Source organism: Musca vetustissima, unplaced genomic scaffold (assembly GCF_032173495.1).
Source record: "Musca vetustissima isolate MV318-11 ecotype Yass unplaced genomic scaffold, APGP_CSIRO_Mvet_v1 utg123765, whole genome shotgun sequence".
Lineage (NCBI taxonomy): Eukaryota > Metazoa > Arthropoda > Insecta > Diptera > Muscidae > Musca > Musca vetustissima.
Window position 1 is genome coordinate 39,565 of NW_026874041.1, and position 24,887 is coordinate 64,451.

The 24,887-nt window shown below is 36.5% G+C and overlaps 1 protein-coding gene across 1 annotated transcript in view; it reads right to left on the minus strand.

Annotated features, from left to right (window-relative positions):
• LOC133330304 (synapse-associated protein of 47 kDa-like) overlaps positions 1–24,887 on the minus strand; it is a gene marked incomplete at its 3' end in the record, with an annotated part of 105,278 nt that overhangs the window by 39,561 nt on the left and 40,830 nt on the right. Inside the window, exon 2 of the mRNA XM_061538754.1 lies at positions 2,807–2,845. Coding sequence (XP_061394738.1) covers positions 2,807–2,845 — 39 coding nt within the window. The remainder of the gene's footprint in view (positions 1–2,806; positions 2,846–24,887) is intronic.

A 24,887-nucleotide genomic window follows, 5' to 3' on the forward strand; every position in this document is an offset into this window, starting at 1 on the left:
TAGGAAACGAGATGATACTATGTAAATTATTTATCTGGTGAGCAAAACAAAAATGAAACGAAACGAAATTGGATATTTATGAGGAGACAAAAACAAAAATGATATATGGCTTAAAATGTGAAAAAATAATTTTTTAATGCTGTTTAGATGATAAAGATAATTTTTATTTTTATTTACAGGAAATTGTCTTTAGTAGTGGACCTAAGGATTTTTTCTATAGAAAAATTGCCACTCAGTAATTGAGAATTGTTTCTGTAGAAACAAATACTTATAACCCTGAGAATTATTTTTTCTTTAAGCAAGATTCGGATAGTTTTGGATGGTACACCATCTATCGTAGAAATTATTGATTCGATTTGCTTATTATCCGAAATTTTTTACTAGTCACAAAAGTCTTCTCCAAGGAGCCTGAATAATTTATCAATATGAAGAGCTTTTTTAAGGGCCTCAGATTCCCTTTAAAATATTTTTTTTTGTTATGCAGAAACAATTTATTTTTCTTCTCTAGAAAAAAGTCGTAATCAGGTGGCCTGCGGAAATTTTTCTAGAGATAAACGTTTTGCCCACTTTTGGGGGGTAGCCTCCAAATGGCGGTACTCGGAATTTTTAGAACATCACGCAGGTTCTTTGGTTCTCATCGGGTGGTAAAACTTTTTTATGAGGAAGACATTTTTCTGTATAAAAATCCTCAGTTGCTGAGGAAGACATTTTTTTTTTCTATATAAAAATCCTCAGTTGCCGAGGAAGACTTTTTTCTGTAGAAAGAAAATCCTCAGCTGCTGAGGACGACACTTTTTTAGAAAAAAAAACAAAATTTTCCTGAAGAAAAAAATTGTCTACGGAGGATTTCTAAGTTTCTTAGAAATACTTTTTTATAGAAAAAAAATCCTCTAGTGCTTAGTGCGGTCTTTTTCTATAGGAAAAACATCATCAGTTCTTGAGGACGACTTTTTCCTATAGAACAAAAATCCTCAGTAACAGATTTTTTCTATAGAAAAAAAAATCATCAGTAATTGAGGAAGACATTTTTCTATTGAACAAAATTACTCAGTTGCTGAGGAAGACTTTTTTGTATAGAAAAAAATTCCTCAGTTGCTGAGGAAGACTTTTTTCTATAGGAAAAAATTTTTCAGCTGCTGAGGAAGACTTTTTTATAGAAAAAAAAATTCTCGAAAGCTGAGGACGGCATTTTTCTTTAGAAAAAAATCCTCAGTTTCTGAGGAAGACCTTTTTCTATAGAAAAAAATTCTCAGTTGCTGAGGAAGACTTTTTTCTATAGAAAAAACTCCTCAGTTGCTGAGGAATTTTTTTCTATAGTAAAAAATGTCTCAGTTGCTGAGGAAGACTTTTTTCTATAGAAAAAAATTCCTCAGTAGCTGAGGAAGACTCCTCAGTTGCTGTGGAAGACTTTTTTCTATAGAAAAAAACTCCTCAGGTGCTGAGAAAGATTTTTTTGTATAGAAAAAAAGGAAGACTTTTTTCTATAGAAAAAAACTCCTCAGTTGCTGAGGAAGACTTTTTTGTATAGAAAAAAAAATTCCTCTGTTGCTGAGGAAGACTTTTTTGTATAGAAAAAAATTCCTCTGTTTCCTCTGAGGAAGACTTTTTTCTATAGGAAAAAATGTCTCAGTTGCTGAGGAGGATTTTGTGATCTCAAAAAAAATCTATAGTAACTGAGGAAGACCTTTTTCTACAGAAACAAATTTCTCAGTTACTGAGGACAACTTTTTCCTATAGAACAAAATTCCTCAGTAACTAAGGAAGATTTTTTTCTTTAAAAAAATCTCATCAGTAACTGGGGAACTCTTTTTTCTATTAAACAAAATTCCTCACTTGCTGAAGAAGACTTTTTTATAAACAAAATCCTCAGCTGTTGAAGAAGACTTTTTCCTTTAGAAAAAAATTCCTCAGTTGCTGAGGAATACTTTTTTGTATAGAACAAAATTCCGCTGTTGCTGAGGAAGACTTTTCTATAGAAAAAAATCCTCAGTTGCTAAGGAAGATTTTTTCTGTAGGAAAACATTTCCAAATGCTGAGGAAGACTTTTTCTAAAGAAAAAATTCCTCCGCTGCTGAGAAAGACTTCTATAGAAAAAACTGAGGAATATTTTCTAGTAAAAAAAAATCTTCCTCAGCAACTGCGGTTTTTTTCTATGGAAAAAAGTCTTCCTCAATATGAGGCAAAAGGCTGAGGCATTTTTTTTATAAAAATGTATCAGTTACTGAGAAAGTCTATTTTCTGTATCCTGTATCCAAAATATCGTCTGAAATTGAAGATTTTTTTAAAGAGGATTGTATCTTTCATTTTGCAAAAAAAAGGTAAAACCTTGATCCCCTGAGGATCTTCTTTTAATGGGAAAGTTTGCCTCAAGTCCATCACTATTTTAAAATAAATCCTCTTCAGATACTTAGAGAGTCTTTTTTAAGCAATCTCCTGTAAAAAAAATGCATTCATTAGTTAGGAAAAAAATCATCAGATCCCTGAGAAGTCTCTAAGGGGTTGTTTCAGTAACTGATTAATTTTTTCTATAAGAAAGCGAAACGTTTCTATTGGAAAAAAAGAAACAATCAACAATTTTCTAAATTGTTTGTTAAACAAAATATTTGAAAAACAAAGATATATAACACAACAAATTTAAAAAATTACAAAAATTTATATATAAATATGTATATAATAAAATATGTATATAATAAAATTAAAATTATGTGTTAATGGAATAAATAAAAAATAACAAGTATACTGAAATACCTTAAACAAAAAATAATAATAATAATAATAATAAAATAAAAAAAATCAAACTACTTACGTTGTTTCTTTTAAAAGGGAATCTACAAATGATGTGGGGCTAAATGAAACAAAAAAAAAACATGTGAAAATAAAAAAAATCATAATTAAAAATAAATATTAAAAAACAAACTATGTAATTAAAATATATTAAAAATTAAACAAAAATAAAATATAAATTTATAAAAAATAAAATGAAATAAGTAATTCCGACTTTAAATACTACGGGATGACAGCTTTTACAGATGAGGTCACATTTTCCCACAGTATCCTTTTCTTTTGAATATGATACACCATTATCCATCAGAAATCCAGATTTTATATATATATATATATATATATATATATTCTCTATAGACATTTCGTCAAATCCCTTTTCGTTATGATTCTTTATAAAATATAGAAATTATACTCACAATTTTTTCTTTGTTACTTCTATTTAATTCACTAAAAATTGTATATATTCAATTTACCTGTAAATAAAAGAGAAGAAGACAAAAATTAGTTTGTTAGGACATTTATTCGATTAACTATTTTTTTAATATATTTGAAATAAATTATGTATTTTAAGTATTAATGTTGTAACGTAAAATTATATATTATTATATAGCACCAAATTAGGAGCTACACATTCCTGTATCCGACCCTGTTATCCACATAAAATTATATTTACAAAAAATAGCTGACATTAGTTCGTCTATACAGACTCCCTTCAGCTGGTCTATAGAGACTCCCTCCCACTCGTCTATAGACACTCCTTTCAGATCGTCTAAAGAGACTCCTATCAGATCGTCATAGAGACTCCCATCAGATCGTCTCTAGAGATCCCCATCAAATCGTCTATAGAGACTCCCATCAGATCGTCTATAAAGACTATATTCAGCAAGTCTATAAAGTCTATCCTCGGCTCGTCTATAGAGACTCCCTCAGCTCGTTTATGAAAACCTCATTCAGCTCGTCCATTTAGGCTTTCTGACCCCTCAGCTCGTTGTCTATGAAAGACGCCCTTATTCTTTAATTTGTCTATGAAAACCTTTCTGACCTGTTTGATTGTTTGCGAAAGACTCAATGGCCCTTTAGTTCATCAATGAAGACTTTTTGATGCGTTAGCACGTCTATAAAAGATTTTCTAGTCTGTGAGAGGCACCCTGGCCCTTCAGCTCGAATATAAAGACTCTCTGACCGTTTTCTTCGCCTATGAAAGACTACTTGAGCATCAGTTTTCAGAGACTTTGGTACACCAATTACATAAAATCGGACGATTTTCAAGAAACTTGGCAGACATCATTCTAGACCTTATTCATTACGCTGTGCCAAATTTCGTGGAAATCGAAAGATATATAGGGGCTTTGGTACACCAATTACACAAAATCGGACGAAACTATATATGGGAGCTATATCGGACGAAAATATATATGGAAGCTAAAATCTGAACCGATTTTCACGAAACTTTGCACACATCATTCTAGACCTTATTCATTACGCTGTGCCAAATTTCGTGCAAATCGAAATATATATAGGGACTTTGGTACACCATTTACCTCAAAATCGGACGAAAATATATATGGGAGCTATATCCAAATCTGAACCGATTTTCAGGAAACTTGACACACATTATTCTAGACCTTATTCATTACGCTGTGCCAAATTTCGTGCAAATCGAAAGATATATAGGGACCGTATACATTAAATCGGACGAAAATATATATGGGAGATATATCTAAATCTGAACCGATTTTTCCCAATTTCAATAGGGTTCGCCCTTGGGCCAAATAAGTGATCTATGCCCAATTTCATCCAATTCGGATTATAAATGCGACCTGTACTTTGTTTACAATTTAACATGGACAGACAGACGGACGGACATGCATAAATCGACTTAGAAAGTGATTCTATGCATATTCTCAAAAGGAACCATGTGTCTATCTCGTTTCCTTTTGCCTGTTACAAACATATGCACAAAGACATAATACCCTGTACCACAGATTGGTGAAGGGTATAAAAATGCGGATGCGCCTTTTTTTGAACACCTGTTTCTATATAAAGGAGTTGCCAGATCGAAACCAAATTTAACATGTGTTCATAACAGAGATGGAAGTTTCCAAAACACATAACATATTTCTGTGTACCCCGCTCTTTTTGTGCTAGACTAAGAACTTTCCGAACTGCCCTCGTATTACATATATAAGTGCTTATACGAATTTCATTAAACTGTTATACACACTACGAATGAGTTTCTTAGAAAATAGGTAATAAATATTAAAACATTAAAGTATCCATCTTACCCCGCATCTAACGTTAAAAATAAAATCCCCCACTAGCTAGTTGGATGTTTTAATTAATTGAAGTCTCTAAACCACAATCAATCAGTAATTCAATTAGTTGATATACTACGTGTGTGTGTAATTTACCACCACAATTTTCTATAAAATATACAAAAATAAATATCATCAATAATAGTAATAAGCCCTACAACAACAAATCATTGACATTTGATTATAAATCTTACATCGCTTCATTAGTTGTAATTATTGCCACGAACTGATTAGTCGTCGAGAGTCAGTGAGAACCATAACGGACATGAAGCTTCCAAGTGTTGTTGTAATATTTGTTAATATGCTACTTTTGTTGTTGATGTTTTCATGTTTGGCATCACCCAGCGGAGCTAATCCCTTGGCCACAAAACCAGATTTTAAATCATGCCATTGCTCATTGGATGGCAGGGGACGTGGTGTTCCAGCCAATGGATGTGGTTGTGCGGTAAGTTGGGAGAGAGAGAGAGGAGTTTTTAATCAAAATATATGTTGTTCTTCACAATTTTTTTTATTTGCAGATTAACTAGAGAGATCGATCTTTGGAGTCATGGAATAATTTATATATTTTCTAATTAAAATAATAAAAATATATATGGTTTGAAAGTAATCTAGAAAATATTTTTTTCTCCTAGATATCTATATAAATCTATTTTATAGGGCGGAAGAAAAGTCCTCGTAAAAGTCTTCGAACTATGTAAGATCTCTTAAAGTTTTCTCTCTTGACCACTATCCTATTCGGTCGCATATACAGTCTAAATCGCTTAAAAAGTACGGCCAAGGTTCCCGCAAAATCGGTCGCTATAAACGATATCAAACAATGGACAGAACCTTTCTCGAGACTTTGGACACAGTCGTTATAACCGATATGTCACAGCTCATCTGTATTCAGACTCAATAACATGCCTTCGCAAGGAGACAGAATTTTTTTTATTCCTATCTATGAGAGCCTCCTCGGTATTAAAACATCTTCCTAAACTCGTCAATGCATGAATATCGGCTTCAGCTAGTTCCTTCAGCTGACCTATAGAGACTCTAAGTTACTGAGAATTTCTCCTTCAGCTCGTCTATGAAAGACTCCCTACAGCTCGTCAATGAAAGACAGAATTATTTTATTCCTATCTATGAGAGCCTCCTCGATATTAAAACATCTTCCTAAACTCGTCAATGCATGAATATCGGCTTCAGCTAGTTCCTTCAGCTGACCTATAGAGACTCTCAGTTATTGAGAATTTCTCCTTCAGCTCGTCTATGAAAGACTCCCTTCAGCTCGTCTATGAAAGACTCCCTTCAGCTCGTCTATGAAAGACTCCCTATGGCTCGTCTATGAAAGACTCCCTATGGCTCGTCTATGAAAGACTCCCTACAGCTCGTCTATTAAAGACTCATTACAGCTCGTCTATGAAAGACTCCCTTCAGCTCGTCTATGACAGACTCCCCGTTCAGCTCGTCTATGAAATACTCCCTACAGCTCGTCTATTAAAGACTCATTACAGCTCGTCTATGAAAGACTCCCTTCAGCTCGTCTATGACAGACTCCCCGTTCAGCTCGTCTATGACAGACTCCCCGTACAGCTCGTCTATAAAAGACTCCCCGTTCAGCTCGTCTATGAAAGACTCCCTTCAGCTCGTCTATGAAAGACTCCCTACAGCTCGTCTATGAAAGACTCCCTACAGCTCGTCTATGAAAGACTCCCTACAGCTCGTCTATGAAAGACTCCCTACAGCTCGTCTATGAAAGACTCCCTACAGCTCGTCTATGAAAGACTCCCTACAGCTCGTCTATGAAAGACTCCCTACAGCTCGTCTATGAAAGACTCCCTACAGCTCGTCTATGAAAGACTCCCTACAGCTCGTCTATGAAAAACTCCCTACAGCTCGTCTATGAAAGACTCCCTACAGCTCATCTATGAAAGACTCCCTACAGCTCGTCTATGAAAGACTCCCTACAGCTCGTCTATGAAAGACTCCCTACAGCTCGTCTATGAAAGACTACCTTCAGCTCGTCTATGAAAGACTCCCTACAGCTCGTTTATGAAAGACTCCCTACAGCTCGTCTATGAAAGACTCCCTACAGCTCGTCTATGAAAGACTCCCTACAGCTCGTCTATGAAAGACTCCCTACAGCTCGTCTATGAAAGACTCCCTACAGCTCGTCTATGAAAGACTCCCAACAGCTCGTCTATGAAAGACTCCCAACAGCTCGTCTATGAAAGACTCCCAACAGCTCGTCTATGAAAGACTCCCTACAGCTCGTCTATGAAAGATTTCCTGGCGTCAACGAAAGATTATCGGACCCTTCAGGTCGTCTATAAAAGACTTTCTGGTCTTCAGCTCGTCTTCAGACTCCCTGGCCCTTCAGTTCGCATATAAAGACACTCTGAGTTTTCAACTCTTCCTCGAAAGACTTGTTGAACTTCTGTTCTTCTGGAAAGAACCCCTGAGCTCCAAGTATCATACGAAGGACTGCCTGAGATATTGTTCGCTTATGAAGTAATTCTTGAGCTTCAGACTTCCTAGTTGTGAAGTTCGCCTATTGCAATTATCTGCGCTTCAGCTGGTCCATAAAGGACTCATTGAGATTCAGATCGTCTAGGAAAGACTTCTATTAAGGGCTCATTGATTTTCAGTTCATTTACGAAGGACTTTCTGGTTCTTCTGCTCGGCTATAAAGACTGTCTATTAAATACTCCCTGTTTCGTATAACAAGGAATATTATAGCTCCAAAAAGGCTACTTGATCTTTAGCTAATCTATAAAAACTCCCTGGGGTCCACATCGTATATAAAGACTCTTTAGCTCTACAATCGGCATTTAAAGATTTTGTGACTATTCAGTTCGTTTCTACAGACACCTTGGATATTCAGTTCGACTTTTTGAACTCCCTACACCTTCAGCTTGTCTACGTAGAATCATTTGCCTTTTAGCACTTCTATTTTCCTGCCCTGGCATTTTAACTAGACAGTAAAAAGACTCGCTAGTCCATTAGTTCGGTTAAGGGGACCCCCCCATTCTCGGGGTCAAAAATTTTGTTGATATAATTCGAATCTACACTACTTATAGAATGTGCCTACAAAATGAACATCTCAAGAACTCTTGAAGATATAGCCGATTTATTGTGTCAGCATCAAGTGACGGCTAAAGGGCTTCTCAAACTTTAAACGCGTTTTTCTCTAAACATTTTTTTGCGAATGGCGGGCACGATAACTCCAAAACTAATAACCCAATCGATTTCAATTTTTTACACATTTCTCTGTGAGTGTATAGCTATCGTATGAACTAGGATAAAGCCAATCGGTGGAGATCTTCCTTATTTTTTAACTTAGTTTTTGGTAAAAAATCGGCGATTTTCCAAAAATATTTTTTCAAAGGTCCACCATTTTGTTAATTTTAGAGCGAAGTCAATAATCCTAGTTCATACGAGAGCCAGACATGTACTCTTTCTAACACCGTTGGAATTTTCGGAATCCGATGTTCCAGTGAGGAGTTATCGTGTCCGCCATCAAAAATATGGACTTTTCTTTAATTACAAAAAACAACAACAAAATTTTTTTGTAAATTATTTTTCTTCTATTTTAAATCTTCAAATATATATGTGAAAAGTTACAAACCTTAACAAGCATTGGTATTGATTTACCAGCCCATTGAAAATCTTGAAAAATTAAAATCGCACATACATACACAAGTATTTTTACATCTGCGAATTTGAGATTGTATAAAAAAGAGGAGAAGTGTGTGTGTGTGTATGTGTGGGAAAATAAATAAACAAGAAAGTTAAGAGCAATGCAAAATGTGGAGCAGTCAGTTCTCTGGCGCCATCTATTTAAGATTGTGATATCATTGCATAGCTACCCTGCCTGTTAATCCCCCGTCCCCACTCTCCTCATTTTGATTTGTAATATTAAAATCAAAGTTAATTAAATTGATGCTGCGGATGTAAGGATGTTAATGTGTTTATCCATTTATCCTTTGATTGCTGTTCGGCGAATTTGCAAACAGAGGTTGCCGTTGTTGTGCTTTCTTTTCATTATTGCGAACTAATGGATTTGATTATAACACTTATGAGTTGTGTAGGACGTAGATGATGATGATGAGATGCTGATGGCTTTATAGTTTGCAGCTCCCATATGGATTTTGTATATAAAAGTCAATTTTTATTTTTATTATTAAATTATAACGGCATATGGAAAGCCATAATCCATTAGTGGTTTATTATTTTATTTGATGGGGTAGCTGGATGTGATCAAGGAGAATATTTGCAGTAAGTAAAATAAATTAAAATATATGGTTTTAAGATTAGATTAGATTTTTTATATAAAGTTTTAATGATTTTCAAAGAAATGGAATGTTATTTCGAGCAGGAAATATCTTTTTTTGTAGGATGTAGCGCAATTGGAATGTTTACCTCTATTTGAATTCTAAATATGTTTCATTAATATGCTGCTATGCATCATATACACTAATACAATTGCCAACTTGGTTATATGTGTGTGTAGTTGTGTTTTTGTCCTTATGTAAACACATGAAAGACGAAAAATCGAACAACCTTGACCCAAACTAGGACATTCCTCACATATATTTCTACATTGCCACATACACACTAACATATGGTATATATTTAAAAACGGATTACGCATATTCACATATCTACATAGATTAATAATACATACAGAAATACATTCACATTTATTTAACAACATCTCTGTGTCGAGATGTGGACATGAATATAAATAGTCTTGTTGATTATGACATTTTGGTTGGTTGGTACGTATGTATCGAAGTATTGTTGCACATTTTAATAATAGCAACAAAAACAAAAAAAAAACAGTAGGAAAGTAGTAAAGTCGGACTGGGCCGACTATATATCCTAACAGACGTCGCCATTTCGAATGAACATTGACATGAAATTGAACGAACTCAGATATGCGAAAATATTTATGGGAGCTATATCTTAATCTGAACCGACTTTCACGAAACTTTGCACACATCATTGTCGACCAAATTCAGTACCCCATGCCAAATTTCGTGTAAATCGAGAGATATATAGGGACTTTGGTGCACCATTTACCTTAAATCGGACGAAAATATATAAGGGAGCTATATCTAAATCTGAACCGATTTTCACGAAACTTCGCACACATCATTCTAGCCATAATTCAGTACTCTGTGCCAAATTTCATGCAAATCGAAAGATATATAGGGTCTTTGGTGTACCATTTACCTGAAATCGGACGAATATATATATGGGAGCTATATCTAAATCTGAAACGATTTTCACGAAACTTAGTACATATCATTCTAGGCTTAATTCATGACGCTCTGTCAAATTTCATGCAAATCGAAAGATATATAGGGACTTTGGTGCACCATTTATCTTAAATCGGACGAAAATATATATGGGAGCTATATCTAAATCTGAACCGATTTTCACGAAACTTAGCACACATCATTCTAGCCATAATTCAGTACACTGTGCCAAATTTCGTGCAAATCGAATGATATATAGGGACTTTGGTGCACCATTTACCTTAAATCGGACGAAAATATATATGGGAGCTATATCTAAATCTGAACCGATTTTTCCCAATTTCAATAGGGTTTGTCCTAGGGCCAAATAAATGAGCTGTGCCAAAGTTCATCCAAATCGGATAAAAAATGCGACCTGTACTTTGTTTACAATTTAACATGGACAGACAGACGGACGGACGAACATGCATAAATCGACTTAGAAAGTGATTCTATGTATATTCTCAAAAGGCACCACGTGTCTATCTCGTTCCCTTTTGTCTGTTACAAACTTATGCACAAAGGCATAATACCCTGTACAACAGTGTGGTGAAGGGTATAAAAAATATTTGTCATAAGCCAAAAAGAAGTCGAGGTACCAGATAACAAGCAAGAAGTGTGATATATTCGACAGGAACCTTTATAGACGGGCTGAAGGGATTAGTTTTTATAGGCGAGCTCAATGGAGTCTTTAACGGCAAGCTGAAGGCAGTCTCTATAGGCGAGCAGAATGAAGTCTCTATAGACGAGCTGAAGGGAGTCTCTATAGATGAGCTGGAGAGAGTCTCTTTAGGCGAGCTGAAGGCAGTCTCTTTAGGCGAGCTGAAGGCAGTCTCTATTGGCGAGCTGAAGGGAGTTTCTATTGGCGAGCTGAAGGGACTTTTTATAGACAAGCAGAATGGAGTCTCCATATACGAGCTAAAGGGAGTCTCAATAACCAGTTGAATGAAGTCTATACACACGAATCTATAGGCGAACTAACAGGAGTTTTTATAGACAAACTTAGGGGAGTTTTCATAGTCGTGCTGAAGGGAAAGGGAGTCTCTATAGGCGATCTGAAGGGAGTTTTTATAGAATAAGGAAAGGCGTCTCTATAGGCGAGCTTTAGGGAGTTTTTATAGGCGAGCTGAAGGGAGTCTCTATAGTTGAGCTGTAGGACGTTTTTATAGGCGGGGTGAAGGGAGTCACCATAGTCGAGCTAATGAACGTTTTTATAAACTAGGGAATGGGAGGCTGTACAGACGAGCTGTAGGAAGTTTTTATAGGCGAGCTGAAGGAAGTCTACATAGGCGAGCTGTATGAAGTTTTTAGAGGCGAGCTGAAGGTAGTCTTTGTAGACAAACAGAGGGGGTCTCAATGGGTATGAGGAAATTTTATGGATCCATTATAGAAAAGCTGAATCGCCAAAATATATATAAAATTCCAAGGGCCAGAGGTCTATTTAGAGAGTCTACGGGCTACAGGATCAGCGGTTAAAATTATGAAGTCAAATGGGTTAATGTATGTTGCATACTTTTCGGCGCTATATCCATACCGTATATTTTTTCATATATAATTAATAATACCCTACACAACTATGTTGTCAGGGTATTATAGCTTTGTGCAGCCCCAGAAGTTTGTAACGCCGCGAAATATTGGTTCTAGACCCACCTTTAAGTATACCGATCATATCTCGACTAGCTGAGTCGATCTAGACATGTGTGTCAGTCCGTCCGTCTGTCCATTATAATTTGTAAACACGATACAGGCCACAATTACCGACAAATCTTCACGAAATTTTGCAAGTAGAATGGCTTCTGGCCAATGAAGACCCCTATCGTTTTTGGGAAAGATCGGTTAATATTTAGGGGATGAAATGGACCAAAAACTTTATTTTTGTCGGGTTTTCTGGTCGCTCCAAAGGCCGCAATTATGGCCGCGAATTTTTGCATGGAGAAGCGGATCGGGCCAGAGAATTGACAAAAATCGGTCAATATTTAGCGGGTCAAATATACCCTGACTTTTGTGTGAAAAATTACAAAATTTTTATTCTATGGCGTATATATTAACTCTCGAAGGACATAGACCCGAGAAGTTGATAGTATATCCAAGAGGGGTGGTTGACCTTTAAATTGATACCAATTATGTTGTCGTATGTACTCGGATGTGGGAGTTACTCTTAAATATTAACAGGTGCTTACGTATTCAGATATTATTTAGTAACCCATTACCACACTAGAGGGCCGAAATATAGCCCTTATCGCTTTGAAATTTTCCACGAGGATCCATGAATGTTCAAGGACAACGCCTATAATTTTCGGTGAGGATTAGATAATAATATTGGGATGAACTGGACTGTGAACTTAATTTATTGTATTTTTTTCGAATCGATCTATAGGCCACATTTGAAAGCCGGACATCGCACATCGCATCGCATCGTAATATTTGTTGACATCTAGTCGGTCAAGAGGATGCAAATATTGAAAAATATTGCCCATGCTCAGAATATAGAACCAGAGAAAGTTAGATTTTCGTGGAAGTTGTGTAGGGTATTATATGGTCGGTCCCGTCCGACTATACTGCTCCGCTCACTAGGTTTTCATATATAATTATCTCTCTTCATTTTATATAACAAAAAAATATTGCAAATCCCCACAGTTTTATATCGAAACAAAAATAAATGTAGTTATAATATCCCGTCGTTAATTTAATCTATTTATAAAATTCTGTTTTAATTTTGTCACACATTTCGCTGTCAGCATCATCTTTTGTTTTTGCCAAGACGGAAATTAATATGAGCAGTGCAAAAAGTGTAAGGCCGAAGGAGGAAGAAGAGAGAGACAGAAACCCAAACAAACAAAAGATTTGTAATAAATGAAAATATAAAACACCCACCATGGTGCGTAATGACCATGGAAATGTATGGTATGTTGGTTAGAATATCTCAATATGCGTCACAAATATAGTCATCATCCGTCTAATGTCGTCGTCTCTCTCGGTTGGTCGGTCGGTTAGTCGTCCTAAATCCAACTACCACCTAGTGTACATTAAATGTTGGAATCTAAAATGAGGACATTATGAGGCTAAAGTGATGGTAGTAGTTTTAACAGAGGTTGTGTAGGGAGAGGAAGACAAAAGAAGAAGAATAATATCATTGTAATCCGTATGCTATGAAGCTGGTAATGTTTCAGTTTTGTTCCTTCCTTCGACTAATGGTCGTAACAACATATGGTGTCAACGAATGGGACATCATCATCATCATCGTAAGTAATCGTCATTAAGTGTAAACGTAGCAACAGCAGCAGTGTTAGCAGGCATTAACACATTATCGTTTGTCATCATGCCATGGGCTCATTACCGGAATTCTTGGATATATTTATTAAGCACACATTTTGTCAATATAGATCTGAAAATTGTTTTGAATAGAAATAAAACTTCCTCAAGGGACCTGAGGAAGGTTTTTTTCCTATAGGAAAACAAAAATTCTTAACGGATTTTTTTCCTATAGGAAAAAACACTACCTCAGGGGACCTGGAAATTTTTTTCTTATAGGAATAACGGTCTTCCTCAGGAAACCTGACAATTTTTTTCTTATAGGTATCTGACGAATTTTTTTATATAGGAAAAACGTTTTTCCTCATGGGATCTGTCGATTTTTTTTCCTGTAGGAAAAACGGTCTTCTTGATGAATTTTTCCTATTGGGAAAAATTGCTTCTTGACGAATTTTTCCTATAGGAAAAACGGTCTTCTTGACGAATTTTTCCTATAGAAAAAACGGTCTTCCTCAGGGTACGTGACGATTTTTTTTCCTATAGGAAAAAAGGTCTTCCTAAGGGGACCTGACGAATGTTTTCTTATAGGAAAAACGGTCTTCTTCAGGAGAAGACCTAACGAAATTTTCTTTAGGAGGAGACCTGGCGAAATTTTTATACCGAAAAAAATGTTCCTCAAGAGGAAACCTGACGATTTTTTTTCCTTTAGAGGTCCCGACGTACATTTTCTTATAGGATAAAGCCTTCCTCAGGAGACCTGTCAATTTTATTTCTCGTCTATAGAGACTCGCCTTTCAGCTCGTCTATAGAGACTCGCCTTTCAGCTCGTCTATAGAGACTCGCCTTTCAGCTCGTCTATAGAGACTCACCTTTCAGCTCGTCTATAGAGACTCGCCTTTCAGCTCGTCTATAGAGACTCGCCTTTCAGCTCGTCTATAGAGACTCGCCTTTCAGCTCGTCTATAGAGACTCGCCTTTCAGCTCGTCTATAGAGACTCGCCTTCAGCTCGTCTATAGAGAGACTCGCCTTCAGCTCGTCTATAGAGAGACTCGTCTTCAGCTCGTCTATAGAGAGACTCGTCTTCAGCTCGTCTATAGAGAGACTCGCCTTCAGCTCGTCTATAGAGACTCGCCTTTCAGCTCGTCTATAGAGACTCGCCTTTCAGCTCGTCTATAGAGACTCGCTTTTCAGCTCGTCTATAGAGACTCGCCTTTCAGCTCGTCTATAGAGACTCGCCTTCAGCTGGTCTATAGAGAGACTCGCCTTCAGCTCGCCTATAGAGTGACTCGCCTTTAGCACGTCTATAGAGAGACTCGCCTTCAGCTCGTCTATAGAGAGACTCGCCTTCAGCTCGTCTATAGAGAGACTCGCCTTCAGCTCGTCTATAGAGAGACTCGCCTTCAGCTCGTCTATAGAGAGACTCGCCTTCAGCTCGTCTATAGAGAGACTCGCCTTCAGCTCGTCTATAGAGAGACTCGCCTTCAGCTCGTCTATAGAGAGACTCGCCTTCAGCTCGTCTATAGAGAGACTCGCCTTCAGCTCGTCTATAGAGAGACTCGCCTTCAGCTCGTCTATAGAGAGACTCGCCTTCAGCTCGTCTATAGAGAGACTCGCCTTCAGCTCGTCTATAGAGAGACTCGCCTTCAGCTCGTCTATAGAGAGACTCGCCTTTCAGCTCGTCTATAGAGACTCGCCTTTCAGCTCGTCTATAGAGACTCGCCTTTCAGCTCGTCTATAGAGACTCGCCTTCCAGCTCGTCTATAGAGACTCGCCTTTCAGCTCGTCTACAGAGATTCGCCTTCAGCTCGTCCATAAAGACTCAACTCGACTCGGATCGCCTCAGATCGCCTATAAAGACTCCCTTCAGCTTGTCTATGGGGACTCCTTTCAGGACCCCCTTCCTCTCTTCCATAGAAAAATCCTTCTTGGCTTCCTTCTATGCCATCAGTTCATCTGTAAATTCGACTATTTGCGATTTATTTAAATTCCTCAAAGTTCGTGAAGGCGATGACAGGAACAAATCTAAGCTAAGATAATTAATCTAAAAGATTTGTATCCCATTTCATTTTCAACACACGAAGGGCAAGGACAAAAGCAAATAAATAACAACAAATTTGATGCTAATCAAGACTTTATCTAAATCTAAATAAATAAATCTCTAATATCTTAGACCAAAGGATTAAAATGTCAAAGTAAGGTATAAAAAGAAGCAACTGAATATGTCCTTAAAGCCCTGGAAGAACAAGGGCTGGGGAGAGAGAGTACATAAAAAAGGTAGACTTAAGGACAAAGACGCCCTAAAATTGAAATGACCAAAAGTGAAGACAATTTTTTTGTTTAAAACAAAAGTTATTAAAAGTTTGTTGTTGTTATTTCCTTTTGTTGCCATTTTGGAGTCTTGGATATGGACAACAACCAAATTAATGGGGAGAACATAAAATTGTCATAATGTTGCAGAAACAGACAAGTGGCAGGAGCTGAAGAAGAAAAATACCAGTTACTTTAAATTAAAATTACAAGAAAACAAAAAAAAAACGAACAACAGAAAAAGTTATTTTTTTTAGTTCCAAGAAGAGCGGGGAAACAGGAAGTGAAATAAGAAAACAAAGAAAATAATAATAAAATTCTAGCTTTACCGGAAACGCCTAGGGTGGATGCAGAGGGTGGATGGATGGGTAGACATACAAATGTTCCCTCTAACAACATTAAAAGTTATTTAGGACGTGCGTCCAAAGAAGACAGAGGGTGGAGGTGGATGATAAGACTCAAAACTGAAAAACAACAACAAAAAGGACACCATAATTGTGGTGCGTTCGTTTGGCCATGGTTTTCGTTTCGATGTTTTTTCTTTTCCTTTCGTTTGAACAGGAAATTGTGTTTAGGGTCAACAATGAATATCAAATGAAATTCTTTCGAATTTTAGAATACCAATTTAAGTTTCAGGTTGTGTATGGTATGTAGTACGCATGTATTTATTTGCTCGTTTGATAATTGTCGTCGCCGTCGTCGTTCAGAATTCAAGTCTTTAACGAGGCAATAATTTATGATAATATAACAAAGTTTACCAAACAGGGGGATGGGCGATGTTGCTGCGTTGAAATGTCTAATTTATTTGAATATCCTTCTCTTCATAAATTATAAAGAAGAGCCAAGGAGTCAATATTGATTGGCTGGCCCAACAGTGCTATAGTTATGACAATCATTATAGGCAAATGTGGGCAAGATTAGGTCAGGAAATACATGGAGCGACAGTGCTATAGTTATGACAATCATTATAGGCTATGTGGGCAAGATTAGGTCAGGAAATGCATGGAGCGATAATGGGTCTATTTATAGACACGAGCTGGAGGGTGATGTTTCCATCAATGGATGAGCTGAGAGCTAGGGAACATAAGGGCCAAGGGTATACCCTCTGAAGTTAAGAAAATCGTTTTTAACAGGAGTAGAGGCAGAAAATTCTAACATATGAACTGAATCAGGGACTCTATTTAGACAAACTGAAGGTCTGATTTGAAAGATTAGAAGATTTGAAGGATTATCTGAAGACAAGCTGAATACAAGTAAGTCGAAATGTAGAAGACCCGAAACTCCGACAGTCTTTATAGACTCTATAGACGAGCTAAAGGAACTCTCTAAAGACAAGCTGAAGGTACTCTCTAAAAACGAGCTGAAGGGAGTCTCTAAAGAAGAGCTGATGAGAATCTCTATAGGCGAAACTCCGACAATCTTTATAGACACGAAACTCCGACAGTCTTTTTAGACTCAAAAGACGAACTAAAGGGACTCTCTAAAGACATGCTGAAGGGACTCTCTAAAAACGAGCTAATGGGAGTCTCCTTAGAAGAGCTGAATAAAGTCTCTAAAGAAGAGCTGATGAGAGTCTCTATAGGCGAAACTCCGACAGTCTTTATAGACTCTATAGACGAGCTAAAGGGACTCTCTAAAGACAAGCTGAACGGAGTCTCTAAAAAAGAGCTGATGAGAGTCTCTATAGGCGAGCTGAAGGGAGTCTCTAAGGACAGCTGATGAGAGTCTCTATAGGCGAGCTGAAGGGAGTCTCTAAGAACAGCTGATGAGAGTCTCTATAGGCGAGCTGAAGGGATTGTCTATAGACGAGCTGAAGGAAGTCTCTATAGACGAACTGAAGGGAGTCTCTTTAGACGAAATGAAGGGAGTCTTTATAGACGGGGTGAAGGGTGTATTTGTAGACAAATTGATTGGAGTCCATATTGACCATCTGCAGGAATCTCTATAGATGAGTTGAAAGAAGTCTCTATAGAGCCTCTATAGACGAGCTGGGAGTGTCTATAGACAGGCGATCTTATAGGATTTTCTGAAGGGAGTCTCTGTAGACGCGCTGATGGGAGCCTCTATAGACGAGCTGACGAAGGGAGTGTCTATTGACAACTTGAAGAAGATAGTCTCTACTGACAACCAGAAAGAGAATAATCGAGCTGAAGGGAGCCCATATTGACCAACTGTAGAAGTGTCTACAGACGAGTTGTACATACGAGCCGATGGGAGCCTCTATATACGAGCCGATGGAAGCCTCTATAGAGCTGATGGGAGTCTATATAGAGGAGCTGAAGGGAGTATCTATAGACGAGCTGAAAGGAGTATCTATAGACGACCTGACGAAGGGAGTCTCTATTGACAACATGAAGAATGGAGTACCTACTGACAACCAGAAAGAGATTCTCTATAGTCGAGCTGAAGGAAGCCCATATTTCTACGGAAAGCTATATAGACGAGATTAAGAAGGAAGTTTCTATAGGCGAACTGAAGTGAGTCCCTATAGCCGAGCTGAAGGGATCCTCTATAGACAAGCTAAATGGGGTGTCCACAGTAGAATTGAGGGGCCAGGAAAAATTTCATATACAATAAGCCTTTCATATATAAATGTGTTGAAACTCGAAAATTCTTCATAGAACTGAACTGAAAGACAGGAAATATTTCAGAGATGATCTGAAGACCCAAAGAGTCGTTCAAAGATGAAATGACGTTCATGTGATCTTCAGAATACATCTGTGGCTTAGGAAGTCTTTCAAAGGTCAGAGGTTCTTTCAATGAAGGGGTGAAGTTTACGAGATTTTTATATGAGCTGAAGAGATTTTTATATCAGAAGATTTGAAGTCCAAGGAGCTACATTACAAGGTTTTTGTTTGCAGTGAAAATGTGAAGGACCTGCGAGTTAATCATATATGAGGTATAAGTACTGGATTTCTTTATAAAAGACCTAAAGGTCTATCTTTGGCGAATGGAAGGCATGTGCTAAAGCAGGGAATCTTTCAATGGAGGATCGGGGGTCTTGCGAAGACCCTAATGAAGAACAGGACCTCTTTCAGAAATGAGCAATAGGTTGTGGGGTTCATTCATAGAACAGCGGTATCTTAGGGAGTCGTTCAGAGACTATATGAGGTGCCAACGATTTTTTCATATATAAATTGGAGGTGCAGAATTCGTTTTTAAAAGATCTGATGGCCGGGATGTCTATGTATGGATGAATAGTAGATATTTTACAGCCGGATCAATGAATCCTTCGAAGATGAACTGAAAGTCAGGTCTAACCTATGGGGACTATCAGCTTCACAATTTCATTTGAGAGGTTTCCATTAGAATTTTTTTGCTTATCCGTAAAATATCCTTAAGAATTCTTCTTCTTAAAATAATATTTCCTATAAAATTTCATTTGTGTCCTTTTGAAGGTAATGCAATTATCCTTCAATAAAAGCAAAAACAAAAAACTCGAACACAAATATCTTTTAAAACAATAAATTTTCTTCACAAACCTCCTGGTGGCCAGAAACCATTCAACGTTACGAAAGAATTTTAGTGGCACAACGCGATAACTTTGGCATGAAAGTCAGGCGGCGAAATGTTGTTAGCGTTGAAACGTGACTAGACTACTTCCGGTTTTTATCTCAATTTGCAAGTTTTAGTTATTGTTGTTGTAGTTGTCTTTTTGTGTATTCATCTTTCGCATTCAATTAAATTAGTCATGGCACTTTAAAGCTAATGCTGTCGTTGTTGTAGTTATGGCAATTGTTTTTATTCTAATGTCAGGATTGTTCATGCTGGCGATGTTGTTATTGTGTGTGTGTTTTTTTTTTTCGAACGAGGATAAAGAGTTATATAACGATTTTGCTTAGGGGATGTAACGGATGGTAACGGTGGTGGTGGCGAATGGAATGGGACTAATTGCCACCATCAGCAAAAACAATACCAACCAGTCACTATTCATAATTGTCACCACCGCCATCCTTTTGCCGAACCACCCATCACCAGCCATCATTCTAGACGACGCCATCTTGGGGATTAATTTTTCATGTTAAGTTGCTGGTTTGGTTTTTTTTTTCGTTACGTTCCTCTGGGCACAACTGAATCGAATAAAAAAAAAAAACAGAAAACTGTTATTTTTCAAATTGGTGCCACACTCTTGACACATACTTGTAGTTGTCGTCTTAATTGTCGTTGGCAAAACTCTTAAAACACACACACACCCAGGGACATACACACACGTACACATACTCGCCCAGTCCCTGTTCGCACACACAAACACACTCACTCACAAATACATTTACAAATGTTTTATAATTTATAGAACAAGCTTTTGGAATTTTAATTAAGTTTGCTTTGATTTCTGTGTTACCACCAGTTTTAGTTTGTTGTTGTTGGTTTTCCATTTGTTGTTGTTGTTCTCGACATTTAATCATTATAATATTAATGTGATTATTGCGTTTGAAATATTCATTTATTTTTTATTTGACATGATGTGAGTGGACGAGTGACGCACATTCACTATGACATAGATTGGCATGGACATGGACACAATCAAAAGGATATCCGTTTTTTAAAGGATATTTCTATTTTTCAAATGTCAAAATGAACAGATAAACCTAGAAAATGGGCCATTTTTCTGGGGGTCATCAATCATTAAGGCTTCAACAGTCACTTTAAAAGGGAAGCTTTTTTTAATGGTAGAAAAAAATATTCTTTAAACAAAAAAAATATTCTTTAAAAAATCCACGCCTTATATAGGCCTCCACAAAAATATTCTTTAAAAAATCCACGCCTTATATAGATCTCCACAAAAATATTCTTTAAAAAATCCACGCCTTATATAGATCTCCACAAAAATATTCTTTAAAAAATCCACGCCTTATATAGGCATCCACAAAAATATTCTTTAAAAAAATCCACGCGTTATATAGGCCTTCACAAATATAAAGGCCACCTCAGGAGGCCTAAGTGATTTTTTATACCCTTCACCACACTGTGGTACAGGGTATTATGTATTTGTGCATATGTTTGTAACAGGCAAAGGGAATCGAGATTGACACATGGTTCCTTTGGAGAATATGCATAGAATCACTTTCTGAGTCGATTTATGAATGTACGTCCGTCCGTCTGTCCGATGTTAATCATACGCCACCCATTTCTGTATTGTCCGCAGCAGGTATTGAAGTGTATAAGACGATTATTTAATTTCTAAATGTTCACATTTTTTTAAAAATATGCTAAATCTACACCCTTAGTGTAATCAAAGTAGATTTTCTTATAACCCTTCTATTTTCAATAGGCTGCAATATTTTTATTATTAGAATCCCTATTGAAATAAATTCTGCCAAAAAAATCCTTTTCCACCTAATTGCCATCTTTTTGTGATGCGCCATACACCGAAACAATTTCTAAGAAATAATCAGAAAACTTTTTTCTTTCTCGGAAAACAAAATTATACTTTTCATATTCTAATAGGTGCGTATGTGTGTGTGTGTTTCTGATGAAATTCACATCTGCTCAATAAAAAAATATAAAGAAGCCCAATAGTATCTGGGCTTCTTTGTCATGCCGATCGAGTTCAAGGGAAAGGAAATGAAAAACTTTTGTGTTTTGTTTCATTAGAACAATTATAACAATAAACATCAATTACAACAAAACAAACACACTGCGTGTTTGTTGTTGTAAGGGCAGGAAGAGAAAACATTTCAAGAGAAAATTAAAGTTCTAGGAAGTGTGGAATAGAAATATGAAAATATTTGAAGAAGTAAGAAAATTTAAAATATTTGTGGACAGTTAAAAAAGAGCAGGAATTTAATAGAGGATTTGAAACATTGGGAGAATCATATAAAAGAAAGGAATCTTTCATGTAAAACATTTACTTATATTGACGACATTCTAGTAAGAAGTTTTTATTCAGCAGAAATCCGGAATGCCAAATACAGACACCTGGAGTCTACAATATATTCCACAATATTAGAATTTGGATTCTTTTTTATATGGGGGCTACGTCAGACAAGCTTTTGAAAATATTTTGTGGTCATTTATTTTTATTTTATATATCATAGGTGGCGAATGAATGTTGTTGTTAATCATACGCCACTCATATTGTGTTTTCCGAAGTTTTCGCATAGTTTTGCTAAAAAAAAATAAAATAATAGACACTCTGGTCGACATGAAGGGAACATTTATAGGCGCCCAAATGGGAGTCCTCTTTGATAAATTACTTTGAGGATGAAGAAGCTTCTCAGGAATAAATCTTGGAGTTTCCGAGCTACATATGGGACAATTTTTTTAATACCTTAGGTAGAAATGCTTTTTCGATGGAATTCTGCATAATTGTTATGCATTTCAAGATTCCAACAAGGAATCTTCATCATTTTATTTGTATCTTAGGTGGCGAATGAATGTTGTTGTTAATCATACGCCACCCATATTGTATTTTGCGAAGTGTTCGCAAAGTTTTGCTAAAAACAAAATAATAAAAGACAGGGTAGTCGACATTAAGGCAGCCTTTGTCAGCGCCTAAACGGGAGTCCCCAGAGATAAATTATTTTGAGTATGAAGAATCTTCTGAGGAATAAATCTTGGGGTTTTTGAGCTACAGATGGGACAATTTTACTTGGTAACCGAGGCCACCGAGGTGGGAATGCTTCTCAATAATCAAAATGATTTTTCGATGGAATTCTTAATAATTTATTTTACTCTTTAATAATCCAATACAAAGGGTAGTTAAGAATTTGAGGCAACGCGAAAAATGTATTTTGGATCTTGGAGATTAGAGGTTGGCCAGAATGAAGTCTAAATTAACCTCTTAGAGAAAGATGTACGGAAGTTCTGGACGCTTGCAGTATATTTATTCCATGGCGAATGTAAATCGATGTTAATCATTCGCAATCCATATTGTGTATTCCGCAGCCGATATTGTGCTATGAAAGGAAGATTTCTATGATTTTTTTTAAATTAAATTAAATTATCTTTTAATTTAATAACCTAGCGTTGGATATATTGTATTTTCCGCAGCCGGTAATCGCATATTTACCGAACGGAACTTTATTAAAAAACAGAGCGGATTATTTAAAAAGAAACCTCTTTTGAGAAAGTTTTCGTATATTTATGCTATAAAAAAACTAGTGAGCGGAGCAGTACAGTCGGACGAGGCCGACCATACGATACCCTACACAAATACCATGGAATTCTAACACAAAAAAAAATATTTTTTTCGGTCCACTTCATCCCAAAATTATCTGAACATCGCCGCAAATTATAGGCGTTGTCCTTGACCATAACTGGAACCTGATGGAACATTTCAAAGCGACCAACGCTAATTTCCGGTATATTAAATATTATCTGAATATGTAAGCACCTCCCACATCCGAGTACATACGACAATATTATTGGTATCTTGGATATACTATCATTTTCTCGACTCTATGTCCTTCAGCTGTAATTATATACGCAATAGAATACAAATTTTGTAATTTTTCACACAAAAGTCAGGGTCCATTTGACCCGCTAAATATTGAGCGATCCTTATCAAAACAGACATGCTTATTCTTTGACCCGATCCCCTTCTCCATGTAAAAATTCACGATGTTTGGGCCATAATTGCAGCCTCTGGAGTGACCAGAAAAACCGACATAAATAAAGTATTTGGTCCATTTCATCCCCTAAAAATTAAGCGATCTTTTTCCAAAAACAATAGGGGTCTTCATTAGCCAGAACCCATCCTATATGCAAAATTCCGTGAAGATTGGTCCATAACTGTGCCCTGTATCGTGTTTACAAATTATAATGGACAGACGGACGGACACACATGTCTAGATCGACTCAGCTAGTCGAAATGACTAGTATCGGTATACATAAAGGTGAGACTAGGACCAATATTTCCCGGCGTTACAAACTTTTGGGGATGCACAAAGCTATAATACCCTGACAACATTGTTATGTAGGGTATAAATACCAGCGCCAAATGGAATGGATGTCTTCGAGATGCGAGATGGAAATGATATTCCGATTCAATTTTGGATCATTTCCTTGCATTTCAAGGATCCAATTACTGCTAAGTAGCAGGTAATCGTTATTAGTGTTTTATTCATCCGCGGTGGCGAATGAATGTTGTTGTTAATCATACGCCTCTCATATTAAATTTTCAACCGGAGTTATTCGCGTATTTTAATTTATTCTAGTGCAGATTTTCAACAGCAGTTATTAGTATATTTTAATTTATTCTGGCGCAGATAAAACCAATTCAAAATCTCCGCTTTACCAACCGAAACCTTATATAAAAAACCCAAAGAAGTCAGTCGACTTGAAGGCCCTCTTAAGGTAACCAAATGGGAGTCTTCTCACAGTTTAACCGACCCTCAAAGGACTTCAAAGCATAAGAAAATTGTCCCTGAATTAATATACAATAGATACTTCATTAAATTCATTCGAGAGCTGGATCATAGGTCTTAATGGGACTATCTATCCGGGAACGTACTGGGTTAGAAAGGCCACAGTGAAACTTTCTGAGATTATTAGAGTGTCTAGAGAAGGCGTATTCTTTTCAGGATTTCAAATCATTATTAGTAAATTATATTTCTGGATATTTAATTCAATCAAATAAATATTTTTTTGCTCTTCTGCTCATAATGACTCCCTTTCAAAACTCAGTGATATACACACAACTAACCCTTAATATATTACACTGGAATTTCATTATTAGTGTTCCACATTGATTAACCTAAATAATAATTCATAATAAATAATAAAATAAAAAAAAACTGGCACAGAAAATAAATCAAAGGCAATAACAAAATGCGAAATGGTGATGGAAGGGCAAATAATCTCCCAAGAGAATATGGGTTTCTTTTTGTTGTTGTAGTGGGATTTTCGTTTATATGAATTTCTTCTTTTAAAAAAAGGTTTTATTTTTTTGTTCTTGCATAATATTTGCGCATGTTTTTTATTGGTCTTTTCATTATATGTTTGT